The 25,892-nt window shown below is 46.3% G+C and overlaps 1 protein-coding gene across 1 annotated transcript; it reads left to right on the plus strand.

The window, feature by feature from the left end:
• The first annotated feature begins 2,112 nt into the window (after positions 1–2,112).
• On the plus strand, positions 2,113–25,141 carry NPEPL1 (aminopeptidase like 1). Its single transcript, XM_044299255.1, has 12 exons — positions 2,113–2,332; positions 6,492–6,677; positions 7,002–7,172; positions 7,254–7,343; positions 7,807–7,888; positions 8,042–8,184; positions 12,041–12,118; positions 12,551–12,651; positions 15,233–15,356; positions 16,473–16,649; positions 20,264–20,374; positions 24,665–25,141. The coding sequence occupies exons 1-12, from the start codon at positions 2,183–2,185 to the stop codon at positions 24,815–24,817; spliced, it is 1,566 nt and encodes a 521-aa protein (XP_044155190.1). The 5' UTR covers positions 2,113–2,182; the 3' UTR covers positions 24,818–25,141.
• The last annotated feature ends 751 nt before the right edge of the window (positions 25,142–25,892 follow it).

Raw genomic sequence — 25,892 nt, forward strand, 5'->3', positions numbered from 1 at the left:
AGGATACCCATACACCTGCGCTCCAGGAGGCCGAATGACCATTGGTGCAGAATTTAAATAGCAACCGTGGCTCTGAAAAATAGGCTCTGCCCCAAAAGGGGCGGAGCTAGCGCTAAAATCGAATCATCAATAAAAATTATTAAAAAGAGAGAAAAATAGAAGTACAAGGCTTATGGGGAGCCACTAATAGCCCAATTCATCAAAACCGGTGAAAGAAATACATTATAAAGGAGGAAAACACTTCTCCTAGAAACAGGAAGTGACGTCACAGCCGGAGACGTCACTCCCAAAATGGCAACGCCCACAGGAAACACGGTACTACAGTAAGTACAGAACACTGCGGTATACATTAAGATATGGGTCGGATTGAATGTACTTAGCTGCGGGGCCCGGTGTATTAGAGTAGAGTCACTGCACCGGGTCCCGCCATGAGTGTCTCCGCCTCCTCCCTCCACACTGATGCATCTTATGGGGGATTTGTAGATGACACTTATGGGGATCTGTGGATGACATAAGTGTCATCCACAGATCCCCCCATAACAGTGCATCATCCACAGATCTCCCCATAACAGTGCATCATCCACAGATCTCCCCATAACAGTGCATCAACGACAGATCCCCCATAACAGTGCGTCATCCACAGATCCCCCCATAACAGTGCGTCATCCACAGATCCCCCCATAACAGTGCATCATCCACAGATCCCCCATCAGTGTCATCCACAGATCCCCCATAACAATGCATCATCCACAGATCCCCCCATAACAGTGCATCATCCACAGATCCCCCCATAACAGTGTGTCATCCACACGTCCCCCATAGCAGTGTGTCATCCACAGATCCACCCATAACAGTGCATCATCCACAGATCCCCCATAACAGTGCGTCATCCACAGATCCCCCCATAACAGTGTGTCATCCACAGATCTCCCATAACAGTGCGTCATCCACAGATCCCCCATAACAGTGCGTCATCCACAGATCCCCCATAACAGTGCGTCATCCACAGATCCCCCCATAACAGTGCGTCATCCACAGATCCCCCATAACAGTGCGTCATCCACAGATCCCCCATAACAGTGCGTCATCCACAGATCCCCCCATAACAGTGCATCATCCACAGATCCCCCCATAACAGTGCGTCATCCACAGATCCCCAATAATAGTGTCATTCACAGATCCCTCATAACAGTGCGTCATCCACAGACCACCATTAGTTCAAAACCTACCAAAAGCACACCTTTTGGTTCAAAATATTTTTTATTTTTTTTCATCCTCAAAAACCTAGGTGCATCTTATAATCGGGTGCGTCTTATAAAGCGAAAAATACGGTACCCTTGGAAATGCTTCCTGGGTGTATGATCTGTAGCCCTATCCCCTGGGGATTGCATGGACTCTATGAAATCTCAGCACCAGATTTAGGGCTCTTTCAGACCACTGTACAGTATGTTGCTTTCTGCGGATTAGATGCGGACCCATTCACTTCTATGGGGCCGCAAAAGTACACTGTAGCAAAACGTATCCGCAATTTTGCGGACAGCAAAAAACATACGCCCCTCAGGGCTCATGCACACGACTGTATTTTCTTTCCGTGTCCTTTCAGTTTTCTTTAGTTTTTTTTGCAGCCCGTATACGGAACCATTCAAAAAAACAGAAATGACTCTGTGTGCAAGTCGGTTCCACCAAAAAATAGAACATGTCCTATTCTTGTCCTTTTTGCGGACGAGGACAGGCGTCGTTACAATGGATCTGCAAAAAAATAAAAATGGATGCAACGTCTAGAGCTCTGTTTATTTTTTATTTTATTTTTTTTGGGTGGGGGGGCCGCAAAATACATATTGTCGTGTGTATAAGGCCTTACTCACATTTTTAGCAGTTTTTACTTCGCTTAGATTTACAGCTATGTCCTGCAGGCAGATTTCACCCAAGTAGGAACTAAAGTGATTGTCCTTTGATTCCACCAGAATCATCTTAGGTCGGAACGTGGAACGCACAGCCTACGTGCTTCCTCATTGGAGCCTGACCAGGGGCGGAGCTTAAGAATAACAAATAAGGAACAGTTTGCCAGCAAGAGGGAGGCGGGGCTACTTCCTCCGGTCATGTGATTGGCTCCTGTACGGAAGGGCGGGACTGGAGGTGACAGCGAGGTGCGGCGCGGTTAGGGACCGCACAAGCATCTGACATGGCCAATGTGCGGCTGGAATTCAAATCCAGCGCCGGGGACGCGGACCCCCAGGCTAGGCCTGTGCTGATCTTGGGCCAACTGCCAAACTTGCACCGGGTGCTGTGGAACGATGTGAGGGGAAAGCTGCAGCCCAGGGTCACCGAGGAGGTGAGGAGACGGACCGCGGGCCGGAAGTGCTGTGCCCTGCTCAGAGGTTCCGACCTTGTTTCCCTGTGTCCTGGTTTGTGTGGAGGAGGGGGTTATCCATGGCAGGGCAGTAAGCGGCGGGTGCAGAGGGCTGGTACAGGCAGGAGCCCTCTTCCTGCAATCACAGACCAAGCTTTGCAGCTGTTGAGAATCTGGAACGCCCAGCATGCCAAGCTGCTGTCAGGGCATGCTGGGAGTTGTAGTTTCTCAGCTGCTGCAGATTACTCCCTGTTTTGTCTGGATTTGATGATAGATGGCCGCCCATGGATCCTTTTGCAGGTTGATGGCGTAATGGGACTAGTCGCATCATTCTTCACTCGCCCTAATCCTCCTGTCTCTCTAACTGGTGGGTGTAGAACTGTAACCCCCATCCTGAGTATGTCCTGGGAGTTGTAGTACCGTGGCATAGGGCGCGTCACTGCTCCTCTATGTACTTGGATTCAGCGACTGCCATAAAGCTGTACTTTACCCTGAGACGTGGCGGATCCCCTCCCTACACACAGCTTGGACTACAGGGGCCACAGTCCACATGGGACGTCTAGAGCTCCGTTAGAACAGCCTTCTGTTAAAGGGGTCGTCCCATGAAAATTTATTCTACAGTTTTAAAACCGGCACCCGGATCTGAATACTTCTGTAATTGCATGTGATTAAAATTTTAGCACAGACACTGACTGATACAGTATAAAGGAGATGCCCCCTGAGGACACGCCCCCTGAGCTGCCAGGATATAAATCTAGCAGAGCAATGAATGGGGAGATCTCTGGATCCATGTGAGGTACTGGGCTGGTTCTAGCTTTGTTAGAAAGACATTGTCGTGGACTACTTGTTTAATTTTCACTATTTACATTATTTGGGGTAACCCATTTAACCCTTGCTGCTCCCTGTAAGTAAGGTGTGATCACTTCTATCTTCACAAGCAGAAAAGTCAAGACAGACGCTGAATATATGCACAATATAAGGGCCCATTCACACGTCTGACACCAGCCATGTGCACGTGGCCGGCACGATAATAGAAAATGCCTATTCTTGTCCGCTATTGCGGACAAGAATAGGACATGTTCTGTATTTTTGCGGAGCCGCAGAACGGAAGTGCGGATGTGGACAGCACACTGTGTGCTGTCCGCATCTTTTTCAGGCCCCATTGAGAATAAATGGGTCCGCACCTGTTCCGCATAATTGCCGAACGGCTCCGGACCATTCATACGGATGTCTGATGGAGCCTTAAATGACATTACTGCTATATTTACTATACTAATGCATTTTTAGTGCCCGTTTTGATGGTGTGAGCCCACCTGCCACGACATGCCCACCTCATACAGATGGGTCGCTGCCATGGCAGTGCAGTCCGAAATCCAAATTTCTGATGTTTTTTATACACTTACTCCTTCATAAATGGCGCGTATAATAACCGTCCCTTAGATTGATGGAGCAGAACCTATATTTATACGATCCAAAATACTGTGAAAGTAAACGCACATTTAGGCTCCATTAACACGTCCGCAACGTGTTTTGCGGATCCACGGTGCCGCCGATCCGCAACACACGGAAAGTGACAATGTGCGTTCCGCATTTTGCAGACCGCACATTGCCGGCACTAATAGAATATGCCTGTTCTTGTCCGCAATTGCGGACAAGAATAGGACATGTTCTATTTTTTTTTTTTTGCGGACCCGGAAGTGCGGATCCTCAATTCCGTGTCCAGGCAGCACATCGTGCTGCCCCATAGGAATGAATGGGTCCGCAATTCCGTTCAATGCGGAACGAAATTGCGGACGTGTGTATGGAGCCTAAAAGGCCGGTTTCACACCAAGAGTAAAACGGATTCGGATGGATCTGTTTTACTGTTAGTGTAAAACAGACATAAGAGCGCCATAGCGTCTTCCTAGGCCAGTGACGTCGCACTCATCGTCGCATGGCCTAGGAGCAGCTCGGCCCCATCAAGTGAATGCGCCAGGTCTGTAATACCAAGAACAGCCACTAGACAATGTACAGCGCAGTGAGGAAGCCGTGTCCTCCTCAGGCGCTAATGAGGGGGGTCGAACCCCCACGGATCAGATATTGATGCCCTATGCAAAGGACAGCATCAGTGTATATATATTGTGTAGGCCCAGGGTATTGAAAAAACCATAACAATCATGTTCATAATCCATAAAATCTGAGTCCATACCCATAAAAACATACAAAAGGAGTCCACACTACGGGTGGGAAAGGGATAAATAGGAGAGGGACTACTGGGATGAGGTTATAGGACCACACTGTAACTGGAGGAGTGACATGTATAGTAATGATGGATCTAAATTAATCATAAAGTCCCAGGATGTCTCTGAACGCGTGTGTGGAAGCAGCAGCGGTAAAGGGTCTCCCAATGATGAGCGGATCACAGGGTGTCTTTGGGTGTCACCGAGTACCGGGGTCTGTCTGAATCATCCACGTATGTTCTATGTCCTGCAGATGTGGATCATTTTTACTCTTGTGAAAAGTGAAGTTGCTCAGAGGCTCTGGGAGCTGGAATCTGGTTGCTCTCAGCGCATGCTCCAGTTCTCATTTGCACTAGGGCTGCAGCTATCGACTATTTTTGTAATCAAGTATTCTATCGATTTAATTGAGTACTCTAATTAGGGGTGGGCGGTATAGGCGATATGCGATATGAATTTGGGCCACGATATGGATTTTCGCCATATCGCCAGACCGCGATATGATCGCGCGCACCATGTTCTCCTGAGCCGGCCGGCACAGAGGAGGAGGAGGCTCCGATTGGTTACCATGGCAGCCAGGAGTCACGCTACTGAAGTCCTGGCTGCCATGGTATGTTAGTGAGCAGAGAGCAGCGCATTATACTCACGTGCGCCGTGGCCGCCAGTCGCTCCTTCTTCTCATAGGTCTGTGCGGCGCATTGCTAATGCTGTAAGCATTAGCAATCCGCCGCACAGACAGAAGAAGGAACGACCAGCGGCCACGGCGCACGTGAGTATAATGCGCTGCTCTCTGCTCACTAACATACCATGGCAGCCAGGACTTCAGTAGCGTGACTCCTGTCGGAACTGCAAACTGCCACCAATGATGGGGGGGAGGAGGGGGACCCTGTGGCCACTGCCACCAATAATTAATACTGGGGAGGGAGGTTTGCGTTACCAGAGGGGGCATATCAGAAGCTGGGGGGGGAGGCATATCAGAGGCTGGGGCGGGAGGCAGATCAGAGGCTGGGGGGGCACATGAGAGGCTGGCGCCATGGTCAGCTCCCTGCTGTTGTGTGCACAAAGCACAGGGCAGCAGGGAGAGTGTAAAGTCCTATTCACCCTAATAGAGCTCTATTAGGGTGAATATGACAAGGGTTCTAGCCCTTAAGGAGGCCAATAGTTAATAAATAAAAATAAAGTTTAAACACTCCCCAATATAGAAAACAATATATCGCAATATATATCGCATATCGCACATGCTTAAAATTATATCGCAATATAGATTTTAGGCCATATCGCCCACCCCTAACTCTAATAACAAAAAACTAAGTAAAATAACTTTTTTTTTTGTGTTAAAAACTCATCAGCCTCTCCTAGCCATCTCCCCTGCTCAACTGTGGAGTGCCAGAGGTTGCTGACCTTCGCTCTCTGGGAACAAGCGATTGCAGTAATGATCCCCCGCAGCGGAGGTGATTGCCACATGTAAACACTGCTCTCACCCTCTGTAATGAGCAGGCAGTTATCAAGACCCGAAGGGTTCGTTTCCGATAATTGCCTGCTGTGTCAGCCCGTGTTTAATGATTGTCTTGGATCAGGAAGGAGAGACTGGAAAGTGTCAACCTCTAAACAAGCTTGACGGCTCGGTTGAGATGACGGTGGGTGTTGTCATATGTCTGTCACGTGCTCATGGTGATATACCGGTACTTGTCCCTGGCCTGAGGTGGGCAGGATCTGCAGTCTACATAGTGAAAGGTTCTTCTCCAGAGCTGCGGGCACATTCTCTATTAGGCATTACTATTTTTTTTCCCATGACAGGGCCAGTTTTGTCCTTGGGCTATTTGGGCTATGTCTGGTATTGTAGCTCAGCACCATTCACTTCGGTGGAGCTTCTTGCTTTACCTCATACATGAAGTCATTTGTGCATTTGTCTCTCCTCATTCTAGATTTGGAAGAATGCTCTCAGCACTTTAAGTCCCAACCCAACGGACAGCTGTCCTCTGTACCTGAACCTGGCCACAGTTGCCGCCTTGCCTTCCCGTGTCAGCCGCCATAACAGCCCTTCCGCTTCGCACTTCATCACACGTCTGATCCGAAGCTCCCTCCCATCTGGAACATCGAGATGTATCCTGGTAAGTAATGATGCCAAAGAAAACATTGTGTTGGCTTTCCATGGGGTTCTCTGTTTGTGAAACTTTCATAGGACCCTTCTAACATTTAGAAAGTGACCCCCCCCCCCCCTTTTGCAGGGACCTCCAGTTGGTGCGTCACCACAGGCGAAACTACACATTACACAGTGCCCACTCAAATGCATCACACAGGACAGGTCCTACAGAGTCAGAGACACTCTTTGTGACCACTCTTCCTTCTGACCAAGAGATGAGAACCCTGAGAACAATCTATTGAAATATAATGTATGTATGGGCAGTGTATAACAGCATGATGACCTTCTACAGATGGTATGCGAGCGATCAGAGGTGTTCGCCAGTGCTTGTGCCATTGCTCGAGCCTTCCCACTCTTTACCCGCCGCTCCAGTGCTTCCCGCCGGGCAGATAAAAAGAACATTGCCATTGAGTTTTTGCTCATTGGACAGAACAATGGACCCATGGAAATGACCACTCTGAAGGTAATATGGCACCCATATGTAGATTCTTTTTCCTTTTTGGGGTCGACGCTGTCTCATACTAGTCTGCTTCTCTCGTACTAGTGCCTAGAAAGTGCCACTGAGGGGGTGAGACTGGCCGCACGTATTGTGGATACCCCCTGTAATGAGATGAACACAGACCACTTCATTGAGGTGAGTAGACTGGTAACTGGCATCCACCTCTGGGAAGCAAATGGCATGTCTTCTTACAGGCACAGGGTATGGGAGCGGAGCAATGGCCAAAAGGTTTTATCTACCGTGAGCTTTGGGAAGAAATTTATCAGCATTGCCTTTCATCTTCAAAATCTGGCACCTCATATATATATATATATATATATATATATATATATATATATATATATATATATATATATATATATATCTATATCTATATCTATATCTATATCTATATCTATCTCTCGTGTATGACGACTTTTATCGCCGGGAAAGAAATGAGTGAAACGCCTACTATCTGCCAGTTGTCCACTGTCCTGGTATTGGCATTCTGCGGGGTGGTTGGGTAACACTACCCAGTGTGCTCTGCATTCGTGTTCAGCCTTGTCTGTGTCTTTTATGTCATAGATTTGGGGTCTAAGTCTGCACACTCATTTTGCAGGAGATTGCAGCTGTTGGGAAGGAGCTTGGCATTACTCCAAGGATTATTCGAGATGAGGAGCTGAAGGAGAAAGGATTTGGAGGTGAGAATGAGGTGTCCTATAAGATGTAGATGAACACGAGCAAAGCCGTTGGCTAGTTTACGATGAATTGAGAACCTAAAATCTCCTTGTTGGCCTTTCTTCCTCTTGCAGAAATACTAAATGTATTTTGATCTGTTTCTTTGCGTCCTGTAGGAATATATGGTGTTGGAAAAGCAGCAGAACATCCTCCTGCCCTGGTCATCCTGAGCCACACGCCTGAAGGTGCCACACAAACCATTGCCTGGGTTGGTAAGGGCATTGTGTACGATACCGGAGGACTCAGCATTAAGGGAAAGGTATGGTTCTATGAGGGAGATGTATGACAAAGGGAGTTGCTGTAATTTGCTGTAAATTTATCAACACCTTTCTCTTGAGATGTTGCCCTTCTAAGCCACCCCTTTTCTGGAGTAGGAAAGATGAGAGCCGGAATTCACTTGCTATGGGAGACTTCACTGCTTGTATTTTGCATTGACTTTGTTGGTGCACCACTGGTAAAATAGAACATCTTTTGTTTTGTATGAGCACATGACACCATATCCTATTGATGTGGCAAGACTTTGTCCGATCTTGGTATTTCATAGCCAAGATGGTAATAACCACAGTAAGTGCTGGCCATGGGTGGACTTGCGAGATACAGGAACGGCATAGCTTGCTGTGCCCTGTTTGTGTAGCTCCCATTCACTGGGAGTTATGGAACCAGTGGAGCTCAGCCGTTTTCGTAACTCTGCCTTCTCTTGCCAGAGCTTATTGCGGTTATTCCATCTCTGCTGAGATGGAACAACCCTTTTAAAAACACCTTGAAGAAAATAGAAGTCCCAAGTAGGGACCGTGTTTCCATAATCTAAATGTACTCTAATAGCTATTATTCGCATATAAACCATTTAACCACCTAACTATTTTGCCTCAGCTCGGGCTCTGGGAAAAGTACTTAAAGGGAACCTGTCACCAGGATTTTGGACATAGAGCTGGGGACATGGGCTGCTAGATGGCCGCTAGCACATCTGCAATACCTAGTCCCCCATAGCTCTCTGTGCTTTTACTGTGTTAAAAAAACGTTTTGATCCATATGCAAATGAACCTCATATGTGTCCTGTATCCGGCGACGAGTCCAGCGGAAAGGAGCCCAGCACCGCCCCGCGTCCTCCGAATCTCCTCCTTGCTGGCTGACGTCACAGAGCTGGAGCGCCAAAATCTCGCGATGCGCGAGCTAGCGCATGCGCAGTGTCGGCATCATGTTCATTCCCTGTGCTGGCATCAGCACAGGGAACGAACTACGCATGCGCTAGCTCGCGCATCGCGAGATTTTGGCGCTCCAGCTCTGTGACGTCAGCCAGCAAGGAGGAGATTCGAAGGACGCGGGGCGGTGCTGGGCTCCTTTCCGCTGGACTCATCGCCGGATACAGGACACATATGAGGTTCATTTGCATATGGATCAAAACGTTTTTTTTAACACAAAAAGCACAGAGAGCTATGGGGGACTGGGTATTGCAGATGTGCTAGCGGCCATCTAGCAGCCCATGTCCCCAGCTCTATGGCCAAAATCCTGGTGACAGGTTCCCTTTAAAGTGTTTATCCAACCCCTATAATGAGCCACCCCCCAATACCTGGGCACCTCATATAGGTTATACTTGCCTGGCACCCGCGTTGCTCCTGCTCCCCGCTCGGCTAGGGAGGCATGTTCCTGTTCGGGGTTGGATAACCTCTTTAACTTTTCTGCAATAGGCCAGCTAGGCAGAAGGGGGCGGCTTTAGCTGCTGACATCTTCTGATTGGTATCAGCTAGAGAGATGAATCTGGTCTTTTTTGAGAGCTGGCATTCCAGGCTTTTATACATTCCTGACCAAAATGACAGCATTAGCACAATATCAGCAGGAGATATAGAAACATAGACTGTGTCTGCAGATAAGAACCATTTGGCCCATCTAGTCTGCCCAATATATTGAATACTATAAATCGCCCCTGGCCCTATCTTATATGAAGGATGGCCTTATGCCTATCCCATGCATGCTTAAACGCCTTCACTGTATTTGCAGCTACCACTTCTGCAGGAAGGCTATTCCATGCATCCACTACTCTCTCAGTAAAGTAATACTTCCTGATATTACTTTTAAACCTTTGCCCCTCTAATTTAAAACTATGTCCTCTTGTAGCAGTTTTCCTTCTTTTAAATATTCTCTCCTCTTTTACCTTGTTGATTCCCTTTATGTATTTAAAAGTTTCTATCATATCCCCTCTGTCTCGTCTTTCTTCCAAGCTCTGCATGTTAAGGTCCTTTAATCTTTCCTGGTAAGTTTTATCCTGCAATCCATGTACCAGTTTAGTAGCTCTTCTCTGAACTCTCTCCAAAGTATCACTATCCTTCTGGAGATATGGTCTCCAGTACTGAGCACAATACTCCAAATGAGGTCTCACTAGTGCTCTGTAGAGCGGCATGAGCACCTCCCTCTTTCTACTGGTAATGCCTCTCCCTATACACCCAAGCATTCTGCTAGCATTTCCTGCTGCTCTATGACATTGTCTGCCTCCTTTTAAGTCTTCTGAAATAATGACCCCCAAATCCCTTTCCTCAGATACTGAGGTTAGGACTGTATCACTGATTTTATATTCTGCTCTTGGGTTTTTACACCCCAGGTGCTTTATCATCTCACTGTTAGAAATCTCAAGTCTGGAATAATCGCTGTAAAACCTGTTTTAGTTGCATTCCGATTTCTAACAGTGATATCTTCCCATGTACTGAAGATAATGCTGTCATTCTGCTATTGTTAGAGAACTTGGAATGTCAGTAATACAATACAAAGCCCATATCTCTAGCTGGTACCAAACCAGAGATACAAGAAGCTAAAGCAGCCGCCCCTTTCCCTTCAGTCTTAAGGGGTGGGGGGGGGGGGGGGCAGTTGCAGAGCTGACAGCATTATCATCATTGTAGTGACCCACATAATAAAGTTAAGTTATTTATACCACACGGTGAACGCCATAAATGCACACAAAATGATGTTAAAATGTTGTTGTTGTGTGTTTTTTTTTTTTTTTTTTTTTTAAATCTTTCTCCCTACAAATAAAATAATTCAATTTATTTAATACACTATATATACCCCAAAAAGTTATGACTGCTGGAACACAAATGGGGAAAATGTTATAGGCCATTACGGATAAAATTGTCACTAAGGGGTTAAAATGCAATTCAGTTGTGCACCAAAAAGATTTACTTCAGACACACATTAAAAATCTACAATAAAAGTTTTTGGGAGGGTTTTTCCCAATTTTTATGTGACTCTTAGGTTAAATGGGTTTCTGGCTTTATGTAATCACTGTACAAGTGAAAGGTTTGACAACTAATGTACTTTGTTTCAAGATCTTTATTTCATGGGTACACAGGTCTCTTAGTTTTGCTGTGGGGCCCTATCAGACTCCACCACCAAGTGAGATTTCTCATGAGCTAACGAGGAGGAGGAAACTTTTAATATGGAAAAAATATGAACATCCCATTTAATTTACTTGGATCAGACAACTGACATAAATACACTGATAAACATCCCTCATATAGAGTAGCAGGTAACATGCTTCCCGGCAGTACATGATAAAATTTTCTGCCTGAAACCACCAGTAGGGGGAGCTCAGTATACAGGAATTTATATAGTTACCAGTGAAAGCAATGGAAGCTGTAACAATGTATTCGCCCTGCTCCCCTAGTGGTGGATGCAGGAAATGCCATGGGTTTATGTAGTGAACAGGAGTTCAGCACTGAGCCTCCTCTCATCCTGTTTGCCGTACTGCCGCCGGAACTCCAGCCCGCCCCCATTATAGTCAGTAGGGACGGCGCGGTAGTCCGGGGGCATGCACTAGCAGCAGCACGGATCTGGCAGGCTGTTCACCCGCCGGAACAGCCTGCCAGAGTTCCTTGCCGCTAGTGTGAAACTAGCGTAAACCTAGAGGTGACAAATCGCCCCACATATTGGTGCAATGATGTCAACATCTGGGTGCACTCATATTAGTAAGTGTCAGACCAGTGTAGAATGTGGTCTACGATTGGCTGCAGTTATGTTCTCGCTATAACTATCTCCCATGACAGGACAGAGCGATGTCAGAATGTATCCTGGTAATGACTGGAGGTGTCGGATGAACATACGCTGATGGATTTCTCTCTCATTCACAGACCACTATGCCGGGTATGAAGAGAGACTGTGGAGGAGCAGCCGCGGTGCTCGGAGCATTTAAAGCTACAGTAAAACAGGTTGTTAGAACAGGATTTAAACACAGCATATTTCTGTTTTGTGCAGTTCTTGCCTTAGATCAGGCGTCGGCAATCTGTCACACCAGCTGTGTTGAAACTACAACTCTCAGCATGTTCCTTTGCCTTCTATAGGAGTTCTGACAACAGCCACGCAGGTGTGTATGCTAGGAGTGGTAGTTTCACCACAGCTGGAGTGCCGGAGGTTGCTTATCCCCTGCCTTAGATTCAGACTAGAGACACAGTGATGTATGTGGTGCTTTAAGCCTTTTCTGCCTATTAAAGGGTTACACACTATATATTCTTGCGCTATTTGATAAGCGCCATCCTGCAATACACAGGGCACTGCTCAGCGACACATGGTACCAGCACTTTAGGTCGTGGATGTGATGGAAGAAGTAGTAGGGATTAATCTCCATTCTTTTTCTATTCTAGGGCTTTAAAGACAACCTCCACGCCTTGTTCTGCCTGGCAGAGAACTCCGTTGGACCAAATGCAACTCGACCAGATGACATCCACTTGCTGTACTCTGGAAAGTAAGGCTGTCTGCTTGTCTTTACTTGAGCAGGTTTAAAGGGCTTCTGTCAGCCCACTAAACCCTTTTTTTTTCCCCCCCGTTAATATTAATCCCTACACTGCAAGCTCCCTGTACATATGCTAAATATTAATTTTCGTTCAGTAGATATTGTTAAAAATCAAGTTTTATCATATGTAAATTACCTTGCTACCAGCAAGTAGGGCGGCTACTTGCTGGTAGCAGCCGCATCCTCCTCTCATCATGACGCCCCCTCCTCCGTTTGATTGACAGGGCCAGGGAACGGGTTCGTTCTCTGCTGGCCCTGTTCGAATTCAAAATATCGCGCCTGCGCCGTACCTTTCTTTAATCGGTGCAGGCGCACTGAGAGGCGGCCTCTCTCCCGGCCGCTCCATCCTCAATGCGCCTGCGCCGGGTGTAGATGTGACGTCATCGGCGCAGGCGCATTGAGGATGGAGCGGCCGGGAGAGAGGCCGCCTCTCAGTGCGCCTGCACCGATTAAAGAAAGGTACGGCGCAGACGCGATATTTTGAATTCGAACAGGGCCAGCAGAGAACGAACCCGTTCCCTGGCCCTGTCAATCAAACGGAGGAGGGGGCGTCATGATGAGAGGAGGATGCGGCTGCTACCAGCAAGTAGCCGCCCTACTTGCTGGTAGCAAGGTAATTTACATATGATAAAACTTGATTTTTAACAATATCTACTGAACGAAAATTAATATTTAGCATATGTACATGGAGCTTGCAGTGTAGGGATTAATATTAACGGGGAAAAAAAAAGGGTTTAGTGGGCTGACAGAAGCCCTTTAAGCTGGGTCTTTATGGCTTTAATGCACGTGGCATTATCACGCTGATGTATTTCTGTGGTGTCACATTAACGTGTCCCCCAGTGTTATTCTCCTGTCTCTTTACATGCCCGCTGGTTATCATTGCCACGGCAAAAGTACAGCACCCAGCGAGTTTCATGCACAAGTCCTACCTTAATTGATGGGACCAGTACACGATACTCGCTGAGTGTCATGCAGACGGCTGCCTAAGAAACTATATCGCCCATTCTATGCCCGATCTTAAGATTGGTTGGGAGGGTAAGGGTAAGTTCAGATGTGACAAATGTGCTGTGGATTTGTGGTGCAGTCCCACAACAAATTACAATACACTGCATGTGGGTGGGGGTGAAAAGCAAGCACCTTCAATGTATAGGGGTGAGCAGTGAATCTGCATGAAACATTTGAATTTGACTGTGGAACAGCAGCAAGATCTTTGGCATAAAGAGTCTGCAATGTCTGGCGTGTTCCCTACATTTGAGGGACCTGAGATTTGGAGGGTAAATCTCATTGGTCTCAGTTTAAAGGGAACCTGTCACTGGGATTTTGTGTATAGAGCTGAGGACATGGGCTGCTAGATGGCCGCTAGCACATCCACAATACCCAGTCCCCATAGCTCTGTGTGCTTTTATTGTGTCAAAAAAACGATACATATGCAAATTAACCTAAGATGAGTCCTGTCCCTGACTCATCTCATGTACAGGACTCATCTCGTGTACAGGACACATCTCAGGTTAATTTGCATATGTATTCGTTTTTTTTTACACAATAAAAGCACACAGAGCTATGGGGACTGGGTATTGCGGATGTGCTAGCGGCCATCTAGCAACCCATGTCCTCAGCTCTATACACAACCCAGGTGACGGGTTCCCTTTAAAGCAGCTAGAGCTTAGTTTATTGTGAGATCCCCTGGAGGGACAGCCAGAAAGATCCATTAGATGTCCAACTGATACAGATGCACTTACACAAACCCCAGCCAGACAGCCACTACTTGGGGCAAGGCACATTTTTGGCAACTGAATGTAAACCATGTATCTCTCGCAGATGGCAAGCAGAGATTTTGAAAATTATGAGAAGCTGATGGCCAAAGTTCATAACCCAGTTATACCTAAAATAAAACGTCTGCCAAAAAAAACAAAAAAACTGTTCATTATGCCTGACTCTGAAATGCAAAATAAGGCACTGCAAGGATTATAGAACTGAGCAGTTCTGCGGAATTAAAGGGGTAGTCTCACTTCAGCAAACGGCATTCATCATGTAGAGAAAGTTAATACAAGGCGCTAATGTATTGTGATTATCCATATTGCTTCCATTGCTGGCTGGATTCATTTTTCCATTGCATTATACAATGCTTGTTTCCATGGTTACGACCACCCTGCAATCCAGCAGCATTCTCAGTGTTTGCACACTACAGGAAAAGGCACCAGCCTCTCTGGTGGCCGGGGCTGCGAGTGTGCACATAGGCATGCATGGGCAGCAGCTCCCGGAGCTTTTTCCTATAGTGTGCAAGCATGACCACCGCTGCTGGATTTCAGGGTGGTCGTAACCCCTAGATATGAGCAGTGTATGATGTGACGTATTGTGATTACTGGCTAGAATCATTTACATTAGTAAGTGCCTTGTATTAACCATGTCTATATGAGTGCCATTTGATGAAGTGAGACAACCCCTTTAATTATTATTTCTGAGTGGCAGAATATTCTCCCTCTGTTCTGTTGCCAACATGGAATTGTCTTTTTTTATTTTTTTATTTTCTTAGAACGGTTGAAATAAACAACACTGATGCAGAGGGGAGGCTGGTGCTGGCTGATGGGGTGTCTTATGCCTGCAAGGATCTAAATGCAGATATCATTCTGGATATGGCAACTTTGACAGGTGCTCAGGTGAGACGGGTGCAGGTCATTTGTGACTGGTCTACAGGTCCATATTCTGGTTGTGTTCTCTGCAACACCTGCCTGTTAGGCTGAGTTCACACGAGCGTGACAGATTAGGTCCGGATGCGTTCAGTTAAACTCGCACCATTTTGCAAGCAAGTTCAGTCAGTTTTGTCTGCAATTGCGTTTAGTTGTTCAGTTTTTTCCGCGCGGGTGCAATGCGTTTTGATGCGTTTTTCACGCGCGTGATAAAAAACTGAAGGTTTACAAACAACATCTAGCAACCAACAGTGAAAAACGCATCGCACCCGCACTTGCTTGCAGATGCAATGCGTTATTCACGCAGCCCCATTCACTTCTATGGGGCCAGGGCTGCGTGAAAAACGCAGAATATAGAACATGCTGCGATTTTAAAGCATTGCAGGAGTGATGCGTGAAAAAAAACGCTCATGTACACAGCCCCATTGAAATGAATGGGTCAGGATTCAGTGCGGGTGCAATGCGTTCACCTACTGCATTGCACCCGCGCGGAAATCTCGCCCGTGTGAACTCAGCCTAAGGCCTCTTTCACACGACCGTTTTTTTTTTCCGTTTTGCGGGCCGTTTTTTGCGGTCCGTATACGGTCCGTATACGGAACCATTCATTTCAATGGTTCCGCAAAAAAAACGGAATGTACTCCGTGTGCATTCCGTTTCCGTATTTCCGTTTTTCCGTTCCGTTTAAAGATAGAACATGTCCTATATTTGGCCGCAAATCACGTTCCGTGGCTCCATTAAAGTCTATGGGTCCGCAAAAAAAACGGAATGCATACGGAAATGCATCCGTATGTCTTCCGTATCCGTTCCGTTTTTTGCGGAACCATCTATTGAAAATGTTATGCCCAGCCCAATTTTTTATATGAAATTACTGTATACTGTATTTGCCATACGGAAAAACGGAACGGAACGGAAACGGAACCACAACGGAAGCAAAAAACGGAACAACGGATCCGTGAAAAACGGACCGCAAAACACTGAAATGGACATACTGTCGTGTGAAAGAGGCCTTATAGTGATAGGAATTAGAATTTTGTGAGGGGAAGGGGGGAGTTTCTTGAATTAATTTCATGTTTCTTTATTTTTCAGGGCATTGCAACGGGCAAGTACCATGCCGCAGTACTGACCAATAGTGAGGAGTGGGAGATGGCCTGTGTGAAGGCTGGCCGGAAGTGTGGAGACCTGGTTCACCCATTGGTTTATTGTCCAGAGCTGCACTTCAGCGAGTTTTCATCTGCTGTGGCCGATATGAAGAATTCGGTGGCGGTAAGTAGAGGAGAACGATGTGGTGGTGTAGTTATATAAATCTATCGCACAGGTTTATCTGGTTATCTTCACTTCTCACAGGCTCGCCTTTCAGTTATAACCACTTGTATTTTAACATTTTTATTAACATTAAACTGTTGTCTGTGATTTTAATTCAAACATACAACAGCAGCGTAACCCGGGCGGAATAAATTCTAGCAATTTCTTCTGGCACTGCCGGTGGCTCCAGATTGCATTCGCTATAATGGGGGTTTTCCGGCATTTTGGTGGACAAAATGTCGCATGCACGGTAATTTTCCGTCAAAATGACCGGATTCACGCTGGACACCGGAATTCCAGTATTCTCTACCTATGCCATAACTGAATACCAGAATTTTATTTTATTGCCCTGCCCGTTCTTGTCTTTATAGCAAGCTGCTGTGGGGCTTTATTTTACATTAACGCCATAGACTGCTATTCCACAGTCTAGATCATATAAACGGACAAAAGAAGAAATGCAATTTTACCGTTCTTTAAAAAAAATCAATAAATAATTGAAATAGATTTTAACTGTGTGTATAAAGCCCCATGAATGTCTATTTGAGTGGAGTCACAGTTTTTCCCCTTCGCCTATGACAGCACCCCTGGAGAGACTGCCTCCTTCTCAGGACAGGAACCAGAACCGTTATGTTTCCTACCCGGAGGCTGGGTTCACACTTGAGCGTTGCGCAAACGCGCGTTTTACGCGCGTTTTTGACGCGCATTTTTATGCGCGTTTTTGTAATAGTAAACGCGCGTTTGACGCGCGTTTGTGTGATTCACTACAGTGTCCTATGGCCACAAACGCCCCAAAAGTCGCTCATGTACTTTTTGGAGCGTCGGGCGTTTTACAGCGCGATCGTACGCGCTGTAAAACGCCCAAGTGTGAACCATTCCCATAGGGAATCATTGGTTTCTCCTTGTTGAGCGTTTTACAGCGCATAGGAACGCGCTGTAAAACGCTCAGGTGTGAACCCAGCCTAAGGGACAGGTGGGAATCGGAACCGCTGAAGAGCAGCTGCGGTAGCCCTGACTAGTTTATAGTATTGGGAGGGTTATCCCGGGCGGTGTAAGCCTCCTTTTAGGAGCCGCTGCTAGAAACTGGGCCTCTTTCTCTCTCCTCTCCACTCAGTCTCCTTCTCAGTCCAGAGGGTTTCTGCCTTCCAGGGGCGTCTGGACCTCTGCGGCCATGATCGCATGTCCGGCTGCCTGCTCGCGCGTGGGGAGAAGCACTTCCAGGTTGCGGCAGTAGGCGGAAGCTAACTCTGTAAAGACTGGAAGTGGGGGCAGCTGGTTTGCGTGTCCGGAGAGAAAAGGCCGGCCAACTCGCTGCCATGCTGGTGTGGAAGAAGCTGGCAGTTCCTCCATTCTGGCTGATACTGCTGTTTGAGCATGGAGAAGACTCGGTGTGCTGAAACCACCAATGATACGCCGGTACCACGGTGGGGTAAGAGGGGTTGTACCCAGATATTTATGCTGCATGTTACTCATGGGAGTCATCTTCTAAGTTTAGGTATCTAAGGAGTCTTCTGGAAAGATCTCCAGATCTAAGGAAAAGGGTTTTGCTGTAAAAGGAAGCTAACCTCTGCTTGGGCTAAACCCCTTTGTCAAGCATGTGTGAGCAAGGTAATGGAGGAGGAAGCTCCGTCTCTGATGGGCAGCATCAAGCAGATCCGTGAGGAGGTTAAAGAATCGGTTAGCGGTCTGCTTAAAAACCGCCCTAGTACCTCTGCAGCCGCATCTATACTCCCCTCCAGTGACAGTGATGTACTTTCAGGATTGGAGGAAGAGGGAGAATGGCTATAATCTAATAAGTCCTCTGATGATGAATTTGCAGGGAAACCGCTCTTTCATGCTGAAAACATTAACTCCCTAGACAAAGCAGTAAGAGCTACCATGGGCTTAGATGACCAGAAGCGACTGCAGTCAGTTCAGGACTCTGAGGGTCTGGGCCCCAAGAGAAGGAATTGACGTGCATAAAAATGTTCAGGCAGTCATTGCTAAAGAGTTGAAAAAAACTGATGGGAACTTTTTTTTTTTTTTTGTCCTTCCTCTGTAAAACGTAAATATCCTTTTTGATGAAGAAGTGTCTGCCTCTTGGGATAGGGCCCCAAAACTTGATGCGCTGGTAGCTAAGATGTCTAAAAAAAGCCGCCCTTCCTTTTGAAGATATGGGTTCTTTTAAGGACCCGATGGACAGAAGGGCAGAAATGTATTTAAAAAAGAATTGTGAAGCCTCTTCAGCAGCCTTTAAACCTGCTATTGCCGCTACTTCTGTTGCTAGATCTTTAAAAGTGTGCATGGGGGAGCTGGAGGCTCACCTAAAAGGGGGTACCCCTAGGGAGCAGTTAATATCCTCTTTCCCTACTGTATATAATGCTCTGGATTTCCTGGCCGATGCTTCCGTGGACTTATCTTGGGGTTATCTGCCAGAGCTTCCGCCTTATCTAACTCTGCTCGTAGAGCTATTTGGTTAAAAAGCTGGAATGGGGATACTAGTTCTAAAGCTAAGCTTTGTGTCATTCTGTGTGAAGGTGAATACTTATTTGGGCCGATCCTTGACGATTTAGGCTACTTTGACACCTGCGTTAGGTGCGGATCCGTCTGGTATCTGCACAGACGAATCCGCACCTATAATGCAAACGATTGTATCCATTCAGAACGGATCCATTTGCATTACCATGAACAAAAAATAAATGTTAAAGCGGTTCTGGTTCCTGTCCTGAGGAGGTGTCTCTCCAGGGGTGCAGTCATAGCCTCAAAGAAAACAGATTACTGGTAAGTGTAATCACATATTTTTTTTTTTCTTAAAGGGAACCTGTCACCTGGATTTTGGGTATAGAGCTGAGGTCATGGGGTGCTAGATGGCCACTAGCACATCCGCAATACCCAGTCCCCATAGCTCTGTGTGCTTTTATTGTGTATAAAAACCGATTTGATACATATGCAAATTAACCTGAGATGAGTCATAGCTTAAAAATATGACTCTTCTCTGGTCACACAAGTAAGATATGACTCATGTTAATTTGCATATGTATCAAATCTGGTTTTTTTTTTTTACACAATAAAAGCACACAGAGCTATGGGGACTGGGTATTGCAGATGTGCTAGTGGCCATCTAGCAGCCCATGTCCTCAGCTCTATACCCCAAATCCTGGTGACAGGTTCCCTTTAACCCAAAGCCTTATGTGGACCCAGCAGGAAGGAGAAGGAAGTACAAGTCCATCCCTTTATTGTTCTTTCCCTCCTAACCCACTTCTGGCTTTGCCAAAATACATCAAAAAGTCATGGGTGACACCACCCATAGAAACCACTGCATCCAGATATTATCTGTAAGGTGATGGGAAAGTATGAAACACAGTGCATTTGCTGTGTGGGGCAGGGGTATGTGTTATCCTATAGGAAGTATTTAAAAATAATTGTGTGAATAAAATTTGCCATCCAAAAATGAATGTTGTGTTTTACAAGGCTAAAAAGCCTGTAAATGAAGCCTTCAAACATATAACCAACATCACTAAAAACTGCCCAGTCATTAAGGCCTCAGACACATGCGGCATTAACGGGTTTCCACTGATATTTGTCTGTGATCTGTACAGGACCGGGAGAATGCTCAGAGCTCTTGTGCAGGCCTCTTCATTGCTTCTCACATTGGCTTTGACTGGCCAGGAGTTTGGGTGCACGTTGATATCGCTTCCCCTGTTCATGCGGTGAGTATTGACCAGCTTTATATGACTCTAAGGTTACAGTCACACCTAGTACAGCTGTAAGTGAAGAGGCCTCATCTCCATGCCTCACCTTCCACAATCCACTCAGTGCTTGTTCATTTCTTTTTGTTCTGTTCCGAACCAGAAAAATTTATCCATTTGACAGATTAAATGACACAATGTTTCTAGCCGACATCCATTGACTATGAAGTAAAAAAAAAAGTATATGCAAAATTACCTAAACACTGCTGTGCTTTGATACACATTTTTTTTCCCCTCCATATGTATCCTAAATTGGATTATTTTTTTTTTTTTATGGATGTCGGGAAAACATGCTGCATCTCTTAAAGGGGTTCTTCACTTTCATTTAACTGATGATCTATCCTCTGGATAGATCATCAGCTTCTGATCGGCCGGGGTCCGACACCCAGGACCCCCGCCGATCAGCTGTTTGAGAAGGCAGCGGCGCTCCAGCAGCACCACGGCCTTCTCACTGTTTACCGCCGGGCCGCCCGCCTACTGACGTCACGACTTGTATCAACTAGAGTGGGCGCGGCTAAGCTCTGTTCACTTAAATGGAGCTTAGCCGCGCCCACTCTAGTTGATACAAGTCGTGACGTCAGTGGGCGGGCTGCCCGGCGGTAAACAATGAGAAGTGGTGCTGCTGGAGCGCCGCTGCCTTCTCAAACAGCTGATCGGCGGGGGTCCCGGGTGTCGGACCCCCCGCCGATCAGAAGCTGATCTATCCAGAGGATAGATCATCAGTTAAATGAAAGTGAAGAACTCCTTTAAGGATAAGGCTACGTCTACACAACGACATTTGTAGTGCGACATTTGTAGTGCGACATTTGGTTGCACCAATGTCTCGCGACAATTTTTATAATGGCAGTCTATGGTGTCGCACTGCAACATGCTGCGACTGCAATGCAACAGTCACAGAAAAATCCATCTCGAATGTGACACCATAGACGGCCATTATAAAAATTGTCGCGCGACATTAGTGCAATAAATGTCGTCGTGTAGACGTAGCCTAATATACAGTTAACCAAATGTAGCTGTGGATCTGGCCGCAAATCAGCATTTGTTACATACACATTGCATTCCATACTTGTGATGAAGGTGTAAAATCTGCAGCATTTCCGCAGTTATTCACTTGAAAATTTACAGCGTGATGATTTTTCTCATGTAGTTTTCAAAACCCTATCCTCACTTATTGTACTGTGATCCACTCCGCAGATCTGAACACGCTTTAAAGAGAACCTGTCACTACGAAATGCTGTGAAATCTGTTAAAGAGCAGAAGTTGACTATAGATGGACAGATAGGAGTATACTATAAAGCGAGAAAAAAAAAAAATATATATATATATTCCTAAGTTTTAGAGGAGGAAAATCGGAACAAAAAAAAATTGTCAGATCCTAAATTAATTAATTTACTTGCCCCTCCAGAGCAGCTACTCTGCAGGTCCAGCGTTCTCCTCTGGGCCCGCGGTGCACTGCGGCCTGACTGCGTACAACGTCCGATCATAGCTGTACGCAGTCCGGACAGTGCAGCGTGGGTCCAGAGAAGACCAGGGAGTGGTGAGTACAGCAAGCAATAGCAGCTGCTTCCTGCACCTCCTGAATACTAGTGAGTGCTTCCATAATGGAAGTGCTCACTAGTATTCGTTTTAGAAGCAGCGACGCTCTCCTTCATCTTTCATACGGACACCTTAATCATCGTTTCTGGGCAGCAGATTTTGCTGTGTAAACGGCACTCTGCTGCCCAGAAATAATGAATCTGAATGATAAGTAGCCATTGCCCATACAGATCACTGCATGTAAATGTAATTTTTGACCTCCACTGACAAGCGGGCAATTGTCAGGAAGGAGCACTTCTTTCCCAATAATCGCCTGCACAATCGGGCTGTATAAATCCAGCATCACACAGGGAATGCTATCAACCACTAATAACGCCTCCCATGTGAACAGTGATCTGAAATAGCTGAGATTTAAATGGATCAATGACACTTACTGAATCTTTTACCACAAATTATAGATCAGTCAGCTCCTCCTGTTCTGTAACATGCTGCCTGCAGATGGCACTGCATTATGTGGTGACAGGCCTTCTCTAAGGGTTTGTGTAATGTAGTATAATAAATTCAGGTCATCTGCAGAGCATCTTTATACAAATTAGGGCTCTTTCACACTTGCATTGTCCGGATCCGTCGTGTACTCCACTTGCCGGAATTACACGCCGGATCCGGAAAAACGCAAGTGTACTGAAAGCATTTGAAGACGGATCAGTCTTCAAAATGCTTTCAGTGTTACTATGGCATCCTGGTTGCCATAGTAGGAGCGGGGGAGCGGTATACTTGCAGTCCGTGCGGCTCCCGGGGCGCTCCAGAATGACATCAGAGCGCCCCATGCGCATGGATGACGTGCCATGCGATCACGTCATCCATGCGCGTGGGGCGCCCTGACGTCACATTGGAGCGCCCCGGGAGCCGCACGGACGGTAAGTATACTGCTCCCCCGCTCCCCACTACACTTTACCATGGCTACCAGGACTTTAGCGTCCCAGCAGCCATGGTAACCATTCAGAAAAAGCTAAACGTCGGATCCGGCAATGCGCCGAAACGACGTTTAGCTTAAGGCCGGATCCGGATTAATGCCTTTTCAATGGGCATTCATTCCGGATCCGGCCTTGCGGCAAGTCTTCAGGATTTTTGGCCGGAGCAAAAAGCGCAGCATGCTGCGGTATTTTCTCCGGCCAAAAAACGTTCCGGTCCGGAACTGAAGACATCCTGATGCATCCTGAACGGATTTCTCTCCATTCAGAATGCATTAAAACTGATCAGGATTCTTCCGGCATAGAGCCCTGACGACGGAACTCTATGCCGGAAGAAAAGAACGCAAGTGTGAAAGAGCCCTTATGTGTTTTTTTTTTTTTTTTTTTACGGAGAGGGTGAAGTTGCACCCAACTAAAGGTCCATTTACATGAGCAAAATTAATTATTCCGATGTGATCCTGAGAACAAGAGATCCCCTCTCTGAAAGGAGCAGCAGTTTATATGTTGGTCCATATCTCCTTTCACTTCTGTTGGACTAAAGAGCACAGTCTTCGTCAGCCCCATGGAAGTGAATGGAGCGGTGGACTGACGTGTACTACTAATGCATTCAGAGAGGGGATTCAATGACCCTTTGTTCTTGGGATGCAGGGGAGTCCCAGTGGTTGGACCCACGATTTGTTATTCAATCACCCATCTTTCATGGGATAACTCCTTTTGGATAGCTGACCAAATGATGAATTAAGAACAATTATATATACGATATTACGGTGTATAAATGCTTGTCTGGAATTGGGCCATTAGCAGCGATTGTGTTGGCGATCGCAAATATCTGTTCTTGTGAACCTTCAATGTTGTCCATTAGGCTACTTTCACACTGGCGTTTTGGTTTCAGTTTGTGACATTCGTTCAGGGCTCTCACAAGCGGTCCAAAACGGATCAGTTTTGCCCTAATGTGTTCTGAATGGAAAAGGATCCGCTCAGAATGTATCCGTTTGGCTCCATTCCGCTTTGGAGGCGGACACCAAAACACTGCTTGAGCCAAATGGATCTGTCCTGGCACACAATGTAAGTTAATGGGGACGGATCTGTTTTCACTGGCACAATGGAAAACGGATCCGTCCTCCATTGACTTTCATTGGTGTTCAAGATGCATCTGTTTTGGCTATGTTAAAGATAATACAAATGGATCTGTTCAGAACGGATGCATGTGGTTGTATTATCTGAACGGATGCGTTTGTGCAGATCCATGATAGATCCGCACCAAACGGGAGTGTGAAAGTAGCCTTATTTATACAGTTTATTTTACTTGGTTATATAGCGCTGACATATTCTACAGCGCTTTAGACATTTTCAATGCTGTTTATTACTGATGTGTGCTTTCTGGACTCTGTTGGTGTAAGGCTACATGCACATGAACGTTGTTTGTTTCCATGTCCGGTCCCTTTTTTTTCTTTTTTGCGGATAGGATGCAGACCCATTCATTTCAATGGGTCCACAAAAAATGCAGACAGCTCACAGTGTACTATCCGTCTGTCTTTTCCGTAGCCCCGCAAAAAAAAATATAACCTGTCCTATTCTTGTCTGTTTTAGGCATTGTTACAATGGATCCGGAAAAAAAACGGATGGAATACGGATGCTATCCGTATTATTATTTTTATTTATTTTTTGGGCGTATCTGCAATTTGCAGACCGCAAAACACATACGGTCGTGTGCATGTAGCCTAATACTGTATTTTTTCCGCAGGGTGAGAGAGCCACCGGCTTTGGCGTCGCCTTACTTCTGTCTCTGTTTGGCCGTGCTTCAGAAGACCCTTTACTAAACATGGTTTCCCCCCTCGGAGAGGATGAAGTAGTTGAGACTCCTGAGCGAGATACCAAAAGGAGACGTCTTGTGTGACCACCTTGTCTAGACCACTAAAGAATCTTGCTGGTCTGATCCGTGCACAGTGTTTTTCCTGTCTCTGATCTGACCATTTGTATTTCTGGTATTTGTTAACGGTGTACATATGTGGATGGACTTTTTCTATCTCTGTTTAATGCTTGTGTACTCAGGAGTAGGTCCTGATACCTGAAGCTCATCAGTATAATTGATTACATGAGTCTTGGAAGGCGCACACTATCACCACTTATCTCGGTAGCCATTCCTTCCTCTCATGGGATGTACTAGTGTCTGTCTTTCTACATGACTTGCCGTTTTTATTAAAACTGTCTGCATACCTGGCTTGGCTTTTACATTCAGTACATTTGTTGTCAGTGTGCCTTTAATTTTGGTGGACTGGCCGTAGACCCTACAGGGAAACCTCCAGGTGGTCTGATATCCAGGAGAACCCTTGAACCCTCCTTACGTCTGGCAGCCTTGGTAAGTAATGATCCGACGCTCCCCTCCTGACTCCTGAAATTAACTGTATTGCCATCCTAAGGCAACTGCAGTAGGAGGAAAGAACATGGCAAGTGGCACCACAGAGGGGCAGTTTTAGGGGAGGTATTTTGTGATGTGACATTTGCCTCTGCTGGGGTGGAATAATGTGCTGCAATATAGTATAGCTGGCCCTGCCTTCTGTCAATTGAGACCCAACTACAAAATGGGACCACTTGATGTTCCCAGTCCACCACCGCCTTTTATAACACAAGTTGTGGAATTTTATATTGTTTTGTCTTACAGTAATTGGAGATGGCTGTGTTGTTGGGAAAACAACATGTTTTCCGATCCTATTACGTGGACTCATAATAAATGAAGTTGATCAGGCAAAGGGGCATTTCACCCTAGCCCTATGATGGCTAACCTCCGGCACTCCAGCTGTGGTAAAACTACAACTCCCAAGATGCCCCCCTTACTTGGCTGTTCCCAGAACGCCACAGAAATGAATGGAACATGCTGGGAGTTGTAGTTTCACCACAGCTGGAGTGCCAGAGGTTAGCCATCACTGCCCTAGCCCAATGCAAAGTAAAAGGCAAGCGAGGGATCGTTACGA

The sequence above is a fragment of the Bufo gargarizans genome, chromosome 6 (assembly GCF_014858855.1).
Source record: "Bufo gargarizans isolate SCDJY-AF-19 chromosome 6, ASM1485885v1, whole genome shotgun sequence".
In the NCBI taxonomy this organism is placed as follows: Eukaryota; Metazoa; Chordata; class Amphibia; order Anura; family Bufonidae; genus Bufo; species Bufo gargarizans.